At 48.7% G+C, this 13790-nt stretch overlaps 1 protein-coding gene across 4 annotated transcripts in view; it reads right to left on the bottom strand.

Annotated features, from left to right (window-relative positions):
* The window catches only part of COPG2 (coatomer protein complex subunit gamma 2), a 32368-nt gene extending 20456 nt beyond the window's left edge, over positions 1–11912 (bottom strand). For 2 of the 4 annotated variants that reach the window (XM_006031833.3, XM_006031834.3), the window contains exons 1-8: positions 11788–11911; positions 8075–8127; positions 7101–7181; positions 5320–5391; positions 3897–3976; positions 2980–3055; positions 2106–2198; positions 787–873 (exon numbers count right to left, since the gene is read on the bottom strand). In XM_006031833.3, the coding sequence (XP_006031895.1) occupies positions 787–873; positions 2106–2198; positions 2980–3055; positions 3897–3976; positions 5320–5391; positions 7101–7181; positions 8075–8127; positions 11788–11824 (579 nt within the window). In that variant the 5' untranslated portion in view covers positions 11825–11911. Of the gene's footprint in view, positions 1–786; positions 874–2105; positions 2199–2979; positions 3056–3896; positions 3977–5319; positions 5392–7100; positions 7182–8074; positions 8128–11742 lie in introns of all 4 variants that reach the window. The other 2 variants (XM_025213491.1, XM_025213493.1) reach the window with 2 other exon arrangements.
* Between the last annotated feature and the right edge of the window lie 1878 nt (positions 11913–13790).

The raw sequence follows: 13790 nt of genomic DNA, 5'->3' as shown, positions 1-13790 counted from the left end.
AGACTGGGAAGACCCCAAAACAGTAAGTTTTATTGGAAAACAAACAAACAAGCAAAAAACCCCCAAAAAACCAAAACCAAAACCAAACAAACAAGCGACTTAAGGATTTTTCTGGGCTGATAAAATAGGAACAATTCTCAAGTAGTTTCAGATTTAAAGTCCTCCAGCACTGACAAGCCATGAACTCAGCAAAGGGACTGTAGCTCCCCGAAATGAGGAAGGGAAAAAAAGGCATGAAACGCAGAGTTCAGGCACATGGCAAGAGGAATCTGGCACTGTGAATTTGGAGACCAGCAGGCTGTCTAAAAACACCCATTTTCCACAATTTGCTCAAAATCCTGGGTTTTTTTGTTTTTTGGGGTGTTTTTTTTTTTTTTTTTTTTTACAGCCGAAAAGGAGACAGCAAGTTGAAGATGTGCCCTTAAAAAAATTGCTAGTCTGAATGGTAAGCCAGACACTATCTGCTAAATGCAACTGCACTAACCAATGTCACGAGTTTCATTAAGTGCAGCCAGTCACTGACAACTACTTGAAGAACCTTTTCAGCTACCGGCTGGGATGAGTTACAGGTAACAAACAGAGCTCTGATCCTGCAACGTGTGCATCACTGGGGTCTGCCCGCCCACATCACACCGCAAGGCTGAGGTGTAAGGGCAGTGTGGACCGTTACTTAAACACACCTAGGTAAGCTCAGTAATCAGCTAAATGCAAAAATACAGACTCCACAGGCTTACTGAGAGTCCTAGGAAACCAGCACAGTATGGGCTTCAGGACTCTGCTACATACCTGCACCATGATGTTGTCGCTAGAAGCAGCCTCCTGGGCTTCATTGATCCACCGTTTGACCACATCGTAACTGATCTTCATCATGTGCTAGGAGCAGAAGCCAAGAATGAACAGGATAAGCAAAGCCACAACTCTGACTTTTACTGAGAATCGTTTAATGATGAAATCATCTTCTAAATGGTTTCATTAAAAATAGCTACCCCAAGTCATTTAAATCATGGGCTCTACTTCCTGCCAACAGGACCCACGGTGTTGAGAACTCCTTTTATAAATTTGTACACTGCAATCTGTTACCCTGGACTCCAGAACACAAATCAATGCAGAATTTGGGGCTTCTGTCAATATTGGCCAGTACAAAGGCAATTTCATGTTCTCACCTCCAAGGACCCACACCACAGGCCTACCCATTGGGGCTTCATCTCCTGTTCCTTCCCTTTGCTCAACCAACAAGGGCAGCCTCCTGGTCTCATGTGCCCCCTTCCCGCGCATCTCCCAACATTAGGACACAATGCCATCACCCCCTCCCCCATCCTTGATGCCCACCCAATACTAATCCGTACCTTCACTGTTCCAACACTGCTTACAAGGGAAAGGGAGCATAGAAAAAACATATTAACAACTATCTTCTTCTTTTGTATGGCAGACCTGAGGCAACAATTATAAGTCCAGTTTAAGGTTAGTTAACCAGTCTGATGCTCTTGAGGAAAGGGAATGTATCTCTACAATGTCACTGTCAAATTTGTATAGAGGGCAGAGTGTTGTTATGTGGTACAATTTGATCAGGATTGCCACAGTCACATTTTGCAGGACTCCTAATCCACCATTAGCAACTATGAGAGGCATCAAGGAGGATTTAGTCTCGGCCTGCCGGCTCACCAGTGCAAAGTCTCGAAACTAGCCCCCATGTACAGTTTGAAGCATATTTTTGGTATTTAAGAGAATAATGGTTTAGATATAGGCAGGGGTATGGGGCACCCCCAATGCAAAGAAGAATCAATACTCCAAATTAAGGTGCACACAAGATGAATGAGCAATTGAGTATTGGGATGGATAAGACTGAACTGAAAGCTGAGGAAAAGCTGTGCTAAGGAAGGGGCTGGAGAAGAGGGAGGTTGCTTGGGGCACGGGACATGGAAACTGGACAGAGGCAAAGTTCTGAGTATGAGGAGACAGGACTGAGAAAGAGAAAAGTGGTGTGAGGAGAGATGCAAGGGCCAGAACGCAGGCAAGGCCAAGCTACCTATAAACCATGAAACCTCTCTCAGACCTCTGCCATAAGCAACGCAACCAGAGAAATATAAACCCACTTCTCCACTTACTAGGGAAGACACCAAGGCAGAACTGGACACACTGGGGACTTTATCCACAATGGCTTGCTTCATGTATCTGTCGATGGCTTGCAGCATTGTGCCCTACAAAAGGAAATGAACAGTTGCCTATAGCTCTGCTTCTGAAGGGAGTGAAAACAATCCACCTAACAGCGCCAAAGAGAAATGACGATTCACAATGGAGTTTGTCAATATTTACACAAGAGTACAGGGAGGAGACCAAGCATGTCTTGAGAACACTTTTGCGCTGTTTTGCTGACATTAAATCCTCACAGCATGCACCTCAGGGAGGTACTTGGAAGGGAACATCTTGATTAATGCTGTAGTGCAGGGCAGGGCGGAAGTGAGAATTATAGCTCATGCCTAATCCCATGCCCAGTGTATTACACGATTCCTCTGATGGTAGAGATTCAAAGGGTTGGAAAGACCTAGAGCGTCATCTCGTCCAGCCCCTGCAGAGATACCAGATGCACAGTATCTCAGTAGAGGTCTGAGGGTCAGCAATCAGAGCTTACTTAGGAGTGTTTAATGCCAGCAAATACTCAGACAGATGCCAGTCCAACCTCTTTAGGGGGAAGAGTGGTAGGGTGCAGGTCAGGCTGAATAAATCCTGCTTAAATACTCTTCCTCTCAAGAACCGCCTCTCAGCAACTGAGAGACAGGACATGGGCTGGACAGGCCTGTGAGCTAGTTCAGTCAGAGGTTTTCAAGAAATCAAAGGCAGGAGATTCCACAGCTTCTCCAAGCTGCTTGTCTATAAAACAGCGGGGTTCAAATCAGCAGCTTATTTTTCCTCCAGGGCAAGACAGATGCCCCTTGGGTGATAGAGGCACCTGATCTCAACACAGGTGTGTTCTGTACTTACATCCGTGATTCTACACAGGGCTCTAATGGCTGGGCCTCGGTATACGTCTTCCTTCCCAGTCATGTCTTTGGTCAAACTAAAACAATTTAAAACACACGTATTAAAATGTCACGTTATTGTCATGTAAGCCATCATTTGGTTATCATCATGCAACTGGAGGCAAGAGGGCATTTTTTTAACTGCTAGTCATTTAAAAATTCTTAGGATTTGGCTCTATCAGCGATATCTAACCAACATGAAACGATTCCAACCAAAATAAAAAACAAATCCTAAGGTGCATGTGTGAGGGGTGGGGGAATACAAATATCTGTGCTAGAGTACTTCTGTTTCTCACCCCCACTCTACAGCATGGATTTTTGCTTCTAAGAAGTGGCATTTCTGCTTCTTTGGTAGCTTAAAAAAATATATAGTTTCTAGGTTTACTAATGAAAATGCAGCTTCTTTCCAAATGCTAGTCACACACAGCATTTCAGATGTCAAGATCTCTCTGGAGTCTGCCTCTTACACCGCATAGGTTCTGCAGCCAGAACTTGACCGTTCTGTGGATGAAGCGAGTCAGACGCAAGCTTGGCTCATTCCCTTCCAAGCCACAACAGCTTTGCAGGGCATACATTTGTTTTGTTCAGAAATATGATGCAGTTAACATTTGTCCATACAAAAAAAATGACAGTTTAGCAAGCAGGGATTCCAGGCATGACTCAATGGTGTTTCACTTACTTAAACCAGAACTGCCTACCTTCCGTTAGTAGCTTAACTTTGTAGATGTGAGGATGCACTTAGTTTCATACTTAGTTTTGTGTCCCTTACTATCCATTTTACATAGGTCAGGGAGCCAGCCTCATGGAAAACACAGTAGCTGAAGTAACTGTACACATTTCAGAACCCTGAAGATTAAAGGTTTTCCATAGCTCTTATACCTGCTGGTGACAATGATGACATCTTCAGAGATATTGGCCATCTCTTTGATTGTAAGGTAGCACATCCTTCTTAAGGTTTGCTGTGGAAATATATTACAAAAAAGCATTAAGACATGTCAGCATTGAAACAACAGTTACTTCTACTTACAATAAACTGGTGGTAGCAGTAGGAATGATGAAGTTTACTGTAATGATTTGAGAGAGACAGAGACAGTCAAAATGCTAATGTCAGCAGGCTGAAGTGTAATATGCAGGATGAAGTCGTAATTACATGTGCTAATGTAGGAGAGGAGGGTGAACAATAAAAAGGACACTGGCAAGCCAAGGAGGGCTAGCGAGACCCAAGAAAGCACAAAGCAAGTAAGACCAAGTTCTCTGGGTCAATCTGATATTTTCTATTAGATCAACTAAAATAGTTGGACAAATTCTTCTTTGCAAGCTTTTGTGTACTTTTACCCAAAAGCTTGTGGATTGACCCAAAGAACCCTTTCTGCATATGTCCTTAGATCAACACAGCTATGACCAACACCCCCAAGGAAGTAAGAAGGTTTTACATATTGGGAATGACAAGGTAAGTCTGTGTGGAAGTTTGGGTTAGTTCTGACCAATCTCTAGAACTCAAAAATTGATGCAACGAGAAATCATTCTAGGGGGATAAAATGGAGCAAGACGGATAGGTGTTTTGCTAGTGGAGCTGATCTGCCAAAGCCAGCCAGCATACGATAGCTAGAATCTCCCTCGCTAACCCAGCTGTACCAATTCAAATCAAATGCTTGCAACTGTAAGTACTGTGTGGATGTGGCCACTGCTAAGTACTGTAACACTGCTAGCTGATACGTAGTTCACATTTTCCTATAGTATTTTAGCATGCTTATTTAAAATAACTGATACTGGCCTTTGGATTTAATAAAGGCATTTAGCCAAATTACTCACTAGGTCATTTGAATTGCAACAGTAGTGTGGCAGGCTGGATGGAGCGACTCCAACCCATGGGCCCTAGGATTGATACCCCTGTTCTAAACCCTTTATTTTTAGCTATTCCTATCATGGGAATTCTAGGAGACTTAACTTATAAGGAACAACTTTCTTTCCTTTTTAGAGCGGTAAGGAATTTAGAAGTCATTCCCAAATGGAAGACGTGTATAAAACAATACCCGTCTTACAAAACAGAAACTGGTTGTTACTGTTTGTGAAGTGGAAGGCAGGGCAAAATGGCACCTTAGAGACTAACTTATTCAGAAATGCATAAGCTTTCATTAGCAACAGCCTACTTCGTAAGTTATTAGTCAGTAATTAGTATCCTTCAGCACGCCCTTGACACTGACCGGGGAGCCACTATGGCAAAACCTGTAGCTGCCAGAGCTCACAATGTAGCTGGCGGTATGCGAACAGGAAACATTTTATGCTGAATCACCAGACTTACATCGTTAGACTGAAATAATCTGGTCATTGCAAAGAAGGCTTCTGTGGCTTCGGTGGTTCCAAAGTGCTCACCCTATGGAAAACATACAAATAGCAGAAGTCAGAGATCAATCAATGAGTCAGCAGCCAGTAATTCCTAGGTGGTTTTTTTGTTTGTTTGTTTTTCCTTTTTCTGGTCTATAATAATATCCCCTTAGATGCCTGAAATTGTTGGTCTCAAACCTTTTTCTTCCTTTAAATCTTTTTCCATTCGGAAAGCACTCCCTCCATCATTTTTTGTTTTTACAGAGCATCAGCTGACATAATTCTATGGTTCATTTGCCTTGTTTCAACATGAGCTTATCATCCTTAGCACCAGAAAAAATACTAGGAACAGAGCTTATTAATTATCCTGGGCTTCCTCTGCTCACTTTACAGTAGCAGTGACTATGAGCTTTGGTTTATGTGTGGCAACTAGAGGGATTCTCTTAGGATCTCTTCAAAGGGAAATGGCTCTAATTAAGACAGAGCAGTGCAGAGAGCTTGTAATCCCTGCTGGTCTTGCCTTTGTATTAAACGCTGCCCAACTCAGTCCACATTTCATGCATGCGTGGTTATGTGGATTCCTCAGCTCACCAGTTTCTTCATATCGTCTCCTTTTTCCCACATTAACCAAGACAGACGTGTCACCCAACTATCTGCCAATTCATACTCTCTCCAGAACAGTTACTTCTGCAGCACAAACAAGATTGTTTTTAGCTATCAAAGTGCCTGTATGCAGCTCCCAGGAGCCTTTCCTAACACGTCTGAGAAGCTTCACAGCATAGGCACCGAGTATGTGGGGACCCAAAAGGTCCGTCAGGGCCCAAATCTGAGGAAAGGAGAAAAATGTGGGAAGCTGCAGGTTTCTCGTTGCAGGCTGGAAGAGGAGCAAGGGTGATCAGATGGCAGTGGGCACCAAATGCATGTGCTTACACATGCAGCAGTGGAGAGCAGCTCCCTCCAGGTAAGTTTAAAGGGGTGGGGAGAAGGGGCACAGGCAATGTGTGTGTGGAGGGGAGAAGCGGATGTGGGGAGGGATCAAGGCAAAACAGTGGAGGGTGGGGGACACACATGTCCCTTAAGATTTCTGCGCCCAAAGCAGGGCACAGGGCTGCAGATGGGCCACAACACCTCTGTGGCCCAGTGGGCAGGACCAGGTGTGGGAGGGAGTGCTGTACTGCCATGGCCACCAATGTGAGGGAGGCGTGGCAGTGGCAGCTTCACAGGGTTGTGCCCCCGCTGCTGCTGGGTGGGCAGGGGGCACCTCACTTCGGTGGCACGGCACTCCCTCCTGCACTGAGTCTCACCCACTGGACCACGGAGGTGGCACCTGCCTGGAGCTGGTTCGGCCCTGTTGCAGCCCTGTGCCCAGCTGTGGGCACAGAAATCTTGGGGGCACATGCTCCACCCCCCTCCCTGTTACCTGTGTCCCCCTCTACCGCCACACATGTTGCCTGTGCCCACATCCCCTGTTCCTCAAACAGTGGAGGGTTGGGGGGAGGGGGGAGCAACATGTCCATCATCTTAGGCCCCCCCCAAGCAAAAATACAAGTTGGCGCCTACGCTTCAGAAAGTGAAATATCTCCAAGTTATGTTGAAACTGGGAATAACATTACTGAGCAAGGACTTCCTTTCTGTAACTGGTAACAACTCGCCTGGAGCTGACAGCTGAAAGTACAAGTGGTTCTGATCTCCTGAAAATACTTCTTTCACTCTAACTCAACCATGACTACACACTTAGAAGGAAATGATCACACTTACCTGGTTCAATAAGTAAAGGATCTTGGTAAGTATGTGCAGACATCGTCGTGGATTTATGGGGGTCTCATTAAAAATACGAGCCTGCAAACAGCAGAAACAATGGTATTACTGCATGGCAACACAATGGCAATTAACACTTAGAAATCGGAGTGATGCATTTGCACCAAGGCAGTCAATTTATTAAGGATTCTGGCTAAAAGCCATGCTCCTGAAAACAACACAACAAACATAGAACCATAATATAAATTTAAACAAAAGTAACAAAAATACAAATATAACAATAAAATAGGACCAACTATTATAAAAACATTGTTCATGCTCCTAAAATTAACATAATCAAATATAAATATGGTGATAAATCAAATCATAAACCTATAAAAATGTTGTGCATACACAGTTTCATCAAAGGGCCATAGGATTGTTAATGGCGAAAGACAGATCTTTGTATTCTAGGGTCCCAACTGCAAAGTCTCCGTGTTATAAACTCCATGGGCCCCAAATAATACACCCCAGAATGCTAAGCTGATGATATATCAATTTAGCCATTGGCCACATGAATGCCAGATATTTCAAACTTGTTGCTTAGTTCAGTATTTCTCAACCTGTAGGTCACGACCCAAAAGTGGGTGGCAAGAATAAATGAAAGGGTTGTGAACAAACTTTAAAAATGGATCAACAAGCTTAAAAGGAGAAAAACATGGAAAACTACTGCTTTTCCCTTGCAGCCTGGCAGAGTTCCAGCCTGTGAGGGACTGCTTGGGGCCCCCATGCCCCACACACCCTCCACCCCTGACCTACGCACTGGGAGCCTGAGGATGGGGGGCAGTGGGTGAGGGGGGGCACTGGGTCGGGACTGGTCACTGATGTTTACAAATGGGTCCTGGTATAAAACAGGTTGAGAACCACTGTCTTAGGCCATTAGAGCATCCTGTCCCGTGCCAGAGGAAATGACACACTACACCTTCTCTTCATACCTCTTGTAGGACGGAGCTCTTCTCCAAGTGCTGGAAAGGATTGGAGCCGCTACCTGCAGAATGAAACAAATCACTGATAGTTATTCTGGATCTAGGTCCCACTGGCTAGAAGCAAGGGGGCTGAACTCCAAAGATGTTAACTCTTAACCTTTACAAACCACCTCACTGGGAATTGGGCAAAAAGGTGTCACGTGGCCCCTACTTTAACACTGCTCGGTGGCTCCGTGAGAGGGGGGTTGGATATTCACTCGGAGATGCATCCAATCCAGTTGCTAGAGCCCCATGGCCAATGCTCTAGAGAAAAGGACACGGACTTTCAACCCAGCCGGCTACCTGGTGAAGCCATCATCAACCTTGAGTGAGACTGCTCGCTGCTTTTCCTCCCACCTGCTTGTGACACTTCATACATCACCAAAAGGAGAATGCTTCAAGGTGGCACGGCTTACTTGAAACATTCACACGCTGGTCAGCATACAGAGCCATCACATCACGTCCCCAGAATAAACCCCTGTCACACTGTCTGCTACAAATCACAATATAATTGCTAACACTAGCCAGCCTTAGTCAAACTTTCACAGACGACCTTCTAGAAAGTCCTGTCCTTAGAAAAGGTAGAAGTTACATACCAGAGTAGCGCATCCCTATGAAACGTTACCAGGTATCTACAGTCCAGGAGGCAAACGCTTACCTACACTATTGTTGGCAAAGTTACACCACCTCTGCTAAGCTCCTGCCACCATCCAGCCCACGCAGACACACCTGTGCCTTTGGCTGTAGTCCCTTTGGCATCTGGTGCCCTGTTCTCAAGTCCCACTTCCTGCTGTGGCCTCACAGCTGCTGAGCAGAGCCACACAGCGCTGTAGACGTGTTTGGACACCTATGTCATCTGACAGCTGGTGGTCTGTCCGCTGCCAAGACTTCTGCCCGCAGAGACAGGGATGTGGAAAGGAGGCTAAATCTGTCAGCCACAGGTAAGTACAACAGATTGTAAGAGACTTCCCACTAGCAAAGGCCAAGGGGGGCAACCTATTTGGCCCCACCGCATCTCCAAATGCAGGAAGAGTAAAGGAACTTGGATTTCTACCACGGCATCAGCCCTAAACCCTTGTTTGAGGCTCTGTATCAGTCTCTGGGTACCCAATAAGTTTATAACTTGAAACCTTTCTATTTGTTAAGAGACAGAAAGGTTTTTCTATTGCCTCTTTCCATGCCAGACCCTCCTAGTTCCTGCAAAAGAGGGACAGGGGCTCTATTAATCCATCCCTCTTACCCATGAGACATTATATTTTGAACTGTCTTTCGTGGATTGTAGAGAAGCAAGGCTGGGAGGGACCTCCAGAGGTCATCTAGCCCAATCCCCTACCTGAGGCAGGATCAATCTTATCCAAACCACCTTAGACAAATCCATGCTCTGAACTCTTCGGGAAACTAGTCAATCCTGACACAACACAAAACACGGTGCCCTAATCTGCCATGAGTAAAGCCGGGGGGACCACGGCAGCCAAAGTCCTGCTACTACAAGAGTTGTTAAAGCGGACCTCACTGCTCCCTACACAGGAAGACAAACACACCCACGGTCTGTTCCTGTCTGACCACGGGTTAAAGCTTCTTCCTCACTCCCGATATGGTATCGGTCTGCCCCCGAGCGGGGGGACCAGACCGTCTAGGAAGGAACCTCTGGTTTGGTCCCAGCAGAAGCACTGGCATGGCCCAGTCAAAATCCCCAGCCCTAGCTGCCGCCAACAGCCCATGACTCTGAGAAAGGCTTTAAAAAAAACAAAAAACAAAATTCCTGACACTTGCAGCAGCAGGAAGGGAAAAAATCCCCTCCCAGCACAATGCAGCAACCAGCAAAGCTACAAAACCTGGGAAATACCCCCAGGAAAACACAGGCATAGCTATGCTAGACCACCCCCGACCAACCTCCGCTCGAACACCTCCAGTGACGGAGAGCCCACGACTTCCCTGGGCGTCTGCTCCACTCCATGCCCTATCACCAATCCCAGTTCCTGTTTCCCAGCATCTCCAGCAGCAACATGACATTAATCAGAGCCACCCGTTTCACTGCTCTGCCAAGGATTCCTCACGGCAGAAACAAAACGATCTAAATCATTAAAAGTTACCTAAAAAAGCTACACTCTGCTGCTGCTTGGCAAAGCGCCGAGGAGAACCACCCGAACCGCTGCCCCCGCGCTTGTCGGCAAGGAAATAACGCTTACGGCCTCCCAGCGGCATCTTGGCCACCTTCGCAACCGCACAGTTAGGCGGTTTACTGAATGAAGACTGAAATCCGGAGGGAAGTAACAGCTCATCCACCCCACACCCGCCCAGGAGGGAATTCAAGTCGACTGTCCAAACCTCGACTAAACCGTTCAACCTTAACCGGCGGACGCTGCCACGGTCTGCACGCAAACAGCGAGCACAGGGCGCTTTTGAGCCTGATAGCGAGCAGCGCAGCGGAGATCAGACAAGGCAATGCGAGCGAGCTCCAGGTATTTTCTGTCCAGGGCGGCACAGAGGCTGCCAACAAGACGGTCAGCAAGCGCCGGCTGCGGATTGAAGGTTATTTTTACCCCGTGCACACCCGGCCGGTCGGAAAGGAGAGGGAGCTGTGCACGGGGTAAGAGGAGGCCGATTCTGGGGCATCTGATGCGCTGCCGCGTCACGGCCGATCAACGAGTTTCGACATGGCAGCTCCTCCCGTCAAAATCCTAGACATGTCCACGCGCTGCAGGTCGCTCGCTGAAGTCTCCGGGCTTCCAGGTCTACGTGACACGGCGTGCCCGCGAAAGGATCCTGAGGCACCTCGGGGGTGAAGCATCGCCTGGCTGAGAATCACTGCTCTAACCCCGCTAACATCATAAGTCCCCGTATCACCCAGTTGAGAATCACTGCTTTACCCCACTGACACCATATGGCCGAGTATCGCTGGGTTGAGAATCATTGCTTTACCCCCACTGACACCATGTGGCCCCATACACCCAGTTGAGAATCATTGCTTTACCCCACTGACATCATACATCCCCGTATCACCCGGTTGAGAATCACTGCTTTACCCCACTGACACCATATGGCCGAGTATCGCCGGGTTGAGAATCACTGCTTTAGCCCCACTGACACCATGTGGCCCCATACACCCAGTTGAGAATCATTGCTTTACCCCACTGACATCATACGTCCCCGTATCACCCAGTTGAGAATCATTGCTTTACCCCACTGACATCATACATCCCCGTATCACCCGGTTGAGAATCATTGCTTTACCCCACTGACATCATACATCCCCGTATCACCCGGTTGAGAATCATCATTTTACTCCACTGACACCATATGGCCGAGTATCACCGGGTTGAGAATCACTGCTTTAGCCCCACTGACACCATGTGGCCCCACACACCCAGTTGAGAATCATCGCTTTACCCTGCTGACATCATACATCCCCGTATCACCCGGTTGAGAATCACTGTTTTAACCCCACTGACACCATGTGGCCCCGCACAGCCCGGTTGAGAATCACTGCTCGGGCCCTGCAGACACCATCGGGGCCCCTAGAACGCGCACGACGGCGGCCGGGAAGGGCCCTCCCCGCGGGGACAGGTCCGCCACTATCCCAGCAGCCCCTGCACGCGGCGGGCGCGACCGGCCCGATACCGCTCTACGTCACAGACCCGGAAATGCCGCGGGCCGGCCGCCCCGGCCCCGCCCGCCCCTACCGGCCTCCTCGTCCTTCTTGTCGAACTTTTTAATCATGTCGCAGCCGCTCGCTGCCCCTTGGAGGTGCGGCCGCGAGGGAACTTCCGCCGGAAGACCCGCCCCGTCGTCTGCCGCAGCGCGTCTTCTCATTGGCCCGCGGAGCTGCCTGTCAGCGCGGACGCTCGCCGGCTGAGAGAGGCGGGACACGCTCAGGCCGGGATGGGGGAGGCTCTTAAAGGCGTAGCGGCCTTATTTTAGAGCAGAGCCCACGTGCACTGAGCCCAGCTGGCCCAGCCAGGGGTGAAGCGTGCCCCTGTGCCCCCCTCACTGCCAGGCTGCACAATGTTGCCCTCCAGCAGTCGGAGCCGTCCTGGGGCAACAGTGCAGGGCTGTTTTCCTTGCTCCCCTTCATTGCCGTCATGGAGTAGAGCATCCCTGGGCAGTGCCCAGCGGGTCCATTCAAGGGCACGTGCCCCCCATGCACCGCCCTGGACCCATGCATCACCTGGGCTGGGCAGCGCCTGCCCCTCCACTCCCGCCCTCACCACGGGGGCCTCGATCTGTGCCCCCTTCCCCCCATAGACTTACCTGCAGGGAGCTGCTCTCTGTATTTCCCAGCCACATGTGTGTGTGCGGGCGAGCACGTGCATGTGGCGCCCCCAGCTCCCACTGCATCCTGCACCCAGCAGCCCCTTGCAGGCTGCAATGCTTCCCGCCTGCAAAGGGAAACCCGCTGTTTCCCAATTTGCAGACGCCAATCCGTGATGAATGCCGTCCCGCAGTCCCGCAGCCCAGATTGGCACTTGAGGTTCCCATTGCAGGACTGTCCCACCCTGTGCGGGACGGGAGGTCACCCTAGCCCGGTGCATCTCCCCTTGGCACTCTATTTATTAACCTTGCACCATCACTCCCATCCCTGGTTTTTTATGATTTGTCCCCAATAATCACCTTTTCTCTAGCCTCCCCGTCTGAGGGGGGCGAATAGGTTACCTGGACATCCCTCAAGGTGACAAATAAGCCCGTTTACCCTACAGTGCAAATGTCTGACCCACGCTCTACTTACTTTGCACCTGTGAGTTCACTGAAAGTCATAGTTTTGGGGGGTTTTTAATTTTGAAGGAAAAATTTTTGTGTCTCAGGTCAAATTAGCCAAATCCGGTGCAAATCCTTTTGAATCATCCAAGATGATGTGGCCCAGCTACCGGCAAGTAGCCTCCACCCCAGCCTTAGGCTTCAGATACTTCCAAATCCTTTGGTGGGCATCCTACGTGCAGGCCCAAGCCTGGAGGCTTGGGGTTCGGATGCCCCCGAGTTTTGCTTGCCCTCAGCCGCACAGCTGCAGGAACAAGCTGAGGAGGAGTGAAAGATAGAGGTTTTTTTGTTTTTTAATGAAAATTTTCCATGTTCCAAGCCAAATCAGCCGAACTGAATTCCAAATCTGTGAGTTAGTTAAGAACCATAAGTGGTCCTATTGCCGGCAAATATCCTCTACCCCCGCCTGGGGCTCCAGATGTTTCCAAATCATTTGGCGGGCATCCTACGTGCAGGCCTGAAAGTCCCAGTGGCTTGGCTTGGAGGCAGGGGTTTTCCTTGAATGCATGCAGGTCTCCATGCAGAAGCAGGGCTAAATCCTCCTTCCCTCCAGCTAGCGTGAGGTTGTTCTTTACAGCTGGCCTGGAAGACGGCAGATGCCTCTGCGTGACTTCCTTTATTGTGGAGAAGTTCCTGCACATCAGCTTCCACGCGGCTCTTGGCAGGACGGCACCTTGATCCAATGGCAAGAAGGCCAAGGCAACCGGGGTCTCGTTCTGCTGCAGCCTTTGCAGCTGTTGGGATTTTAACACCTTCTTCCGCCTGCTCCGCGGTTGAAGACTTGTCGGCCCATAGCTGGGGGTCTCTGCGGCACACTCTGCATGGCTTCATCTTTTCCATTTTTATTATTACGCTAATTAAGAAGGATAGGGCCTATTAGATCCTGTAACCCACTTCCTTACGATATCAGGAGACATCCCTCTGACAGATG

Source organism: Alligator sinensis, unplaced genomic scaffold (genome assembly GCF_000455745.1).
Source record: "Alligator sinensis unplaced genomic scaffold, ASM45574v1 scaffold888_1, whole genome shotgun sequence".
Taxonomy (NCBI): Eukaryota; Metazoa; Chordata; order Crocodylia; family Alligatoridae; genus Alligator; species Alligator sinensis.
This window is presented reverse-complemented; position numbering and strand designations above follow the sequence as displayed.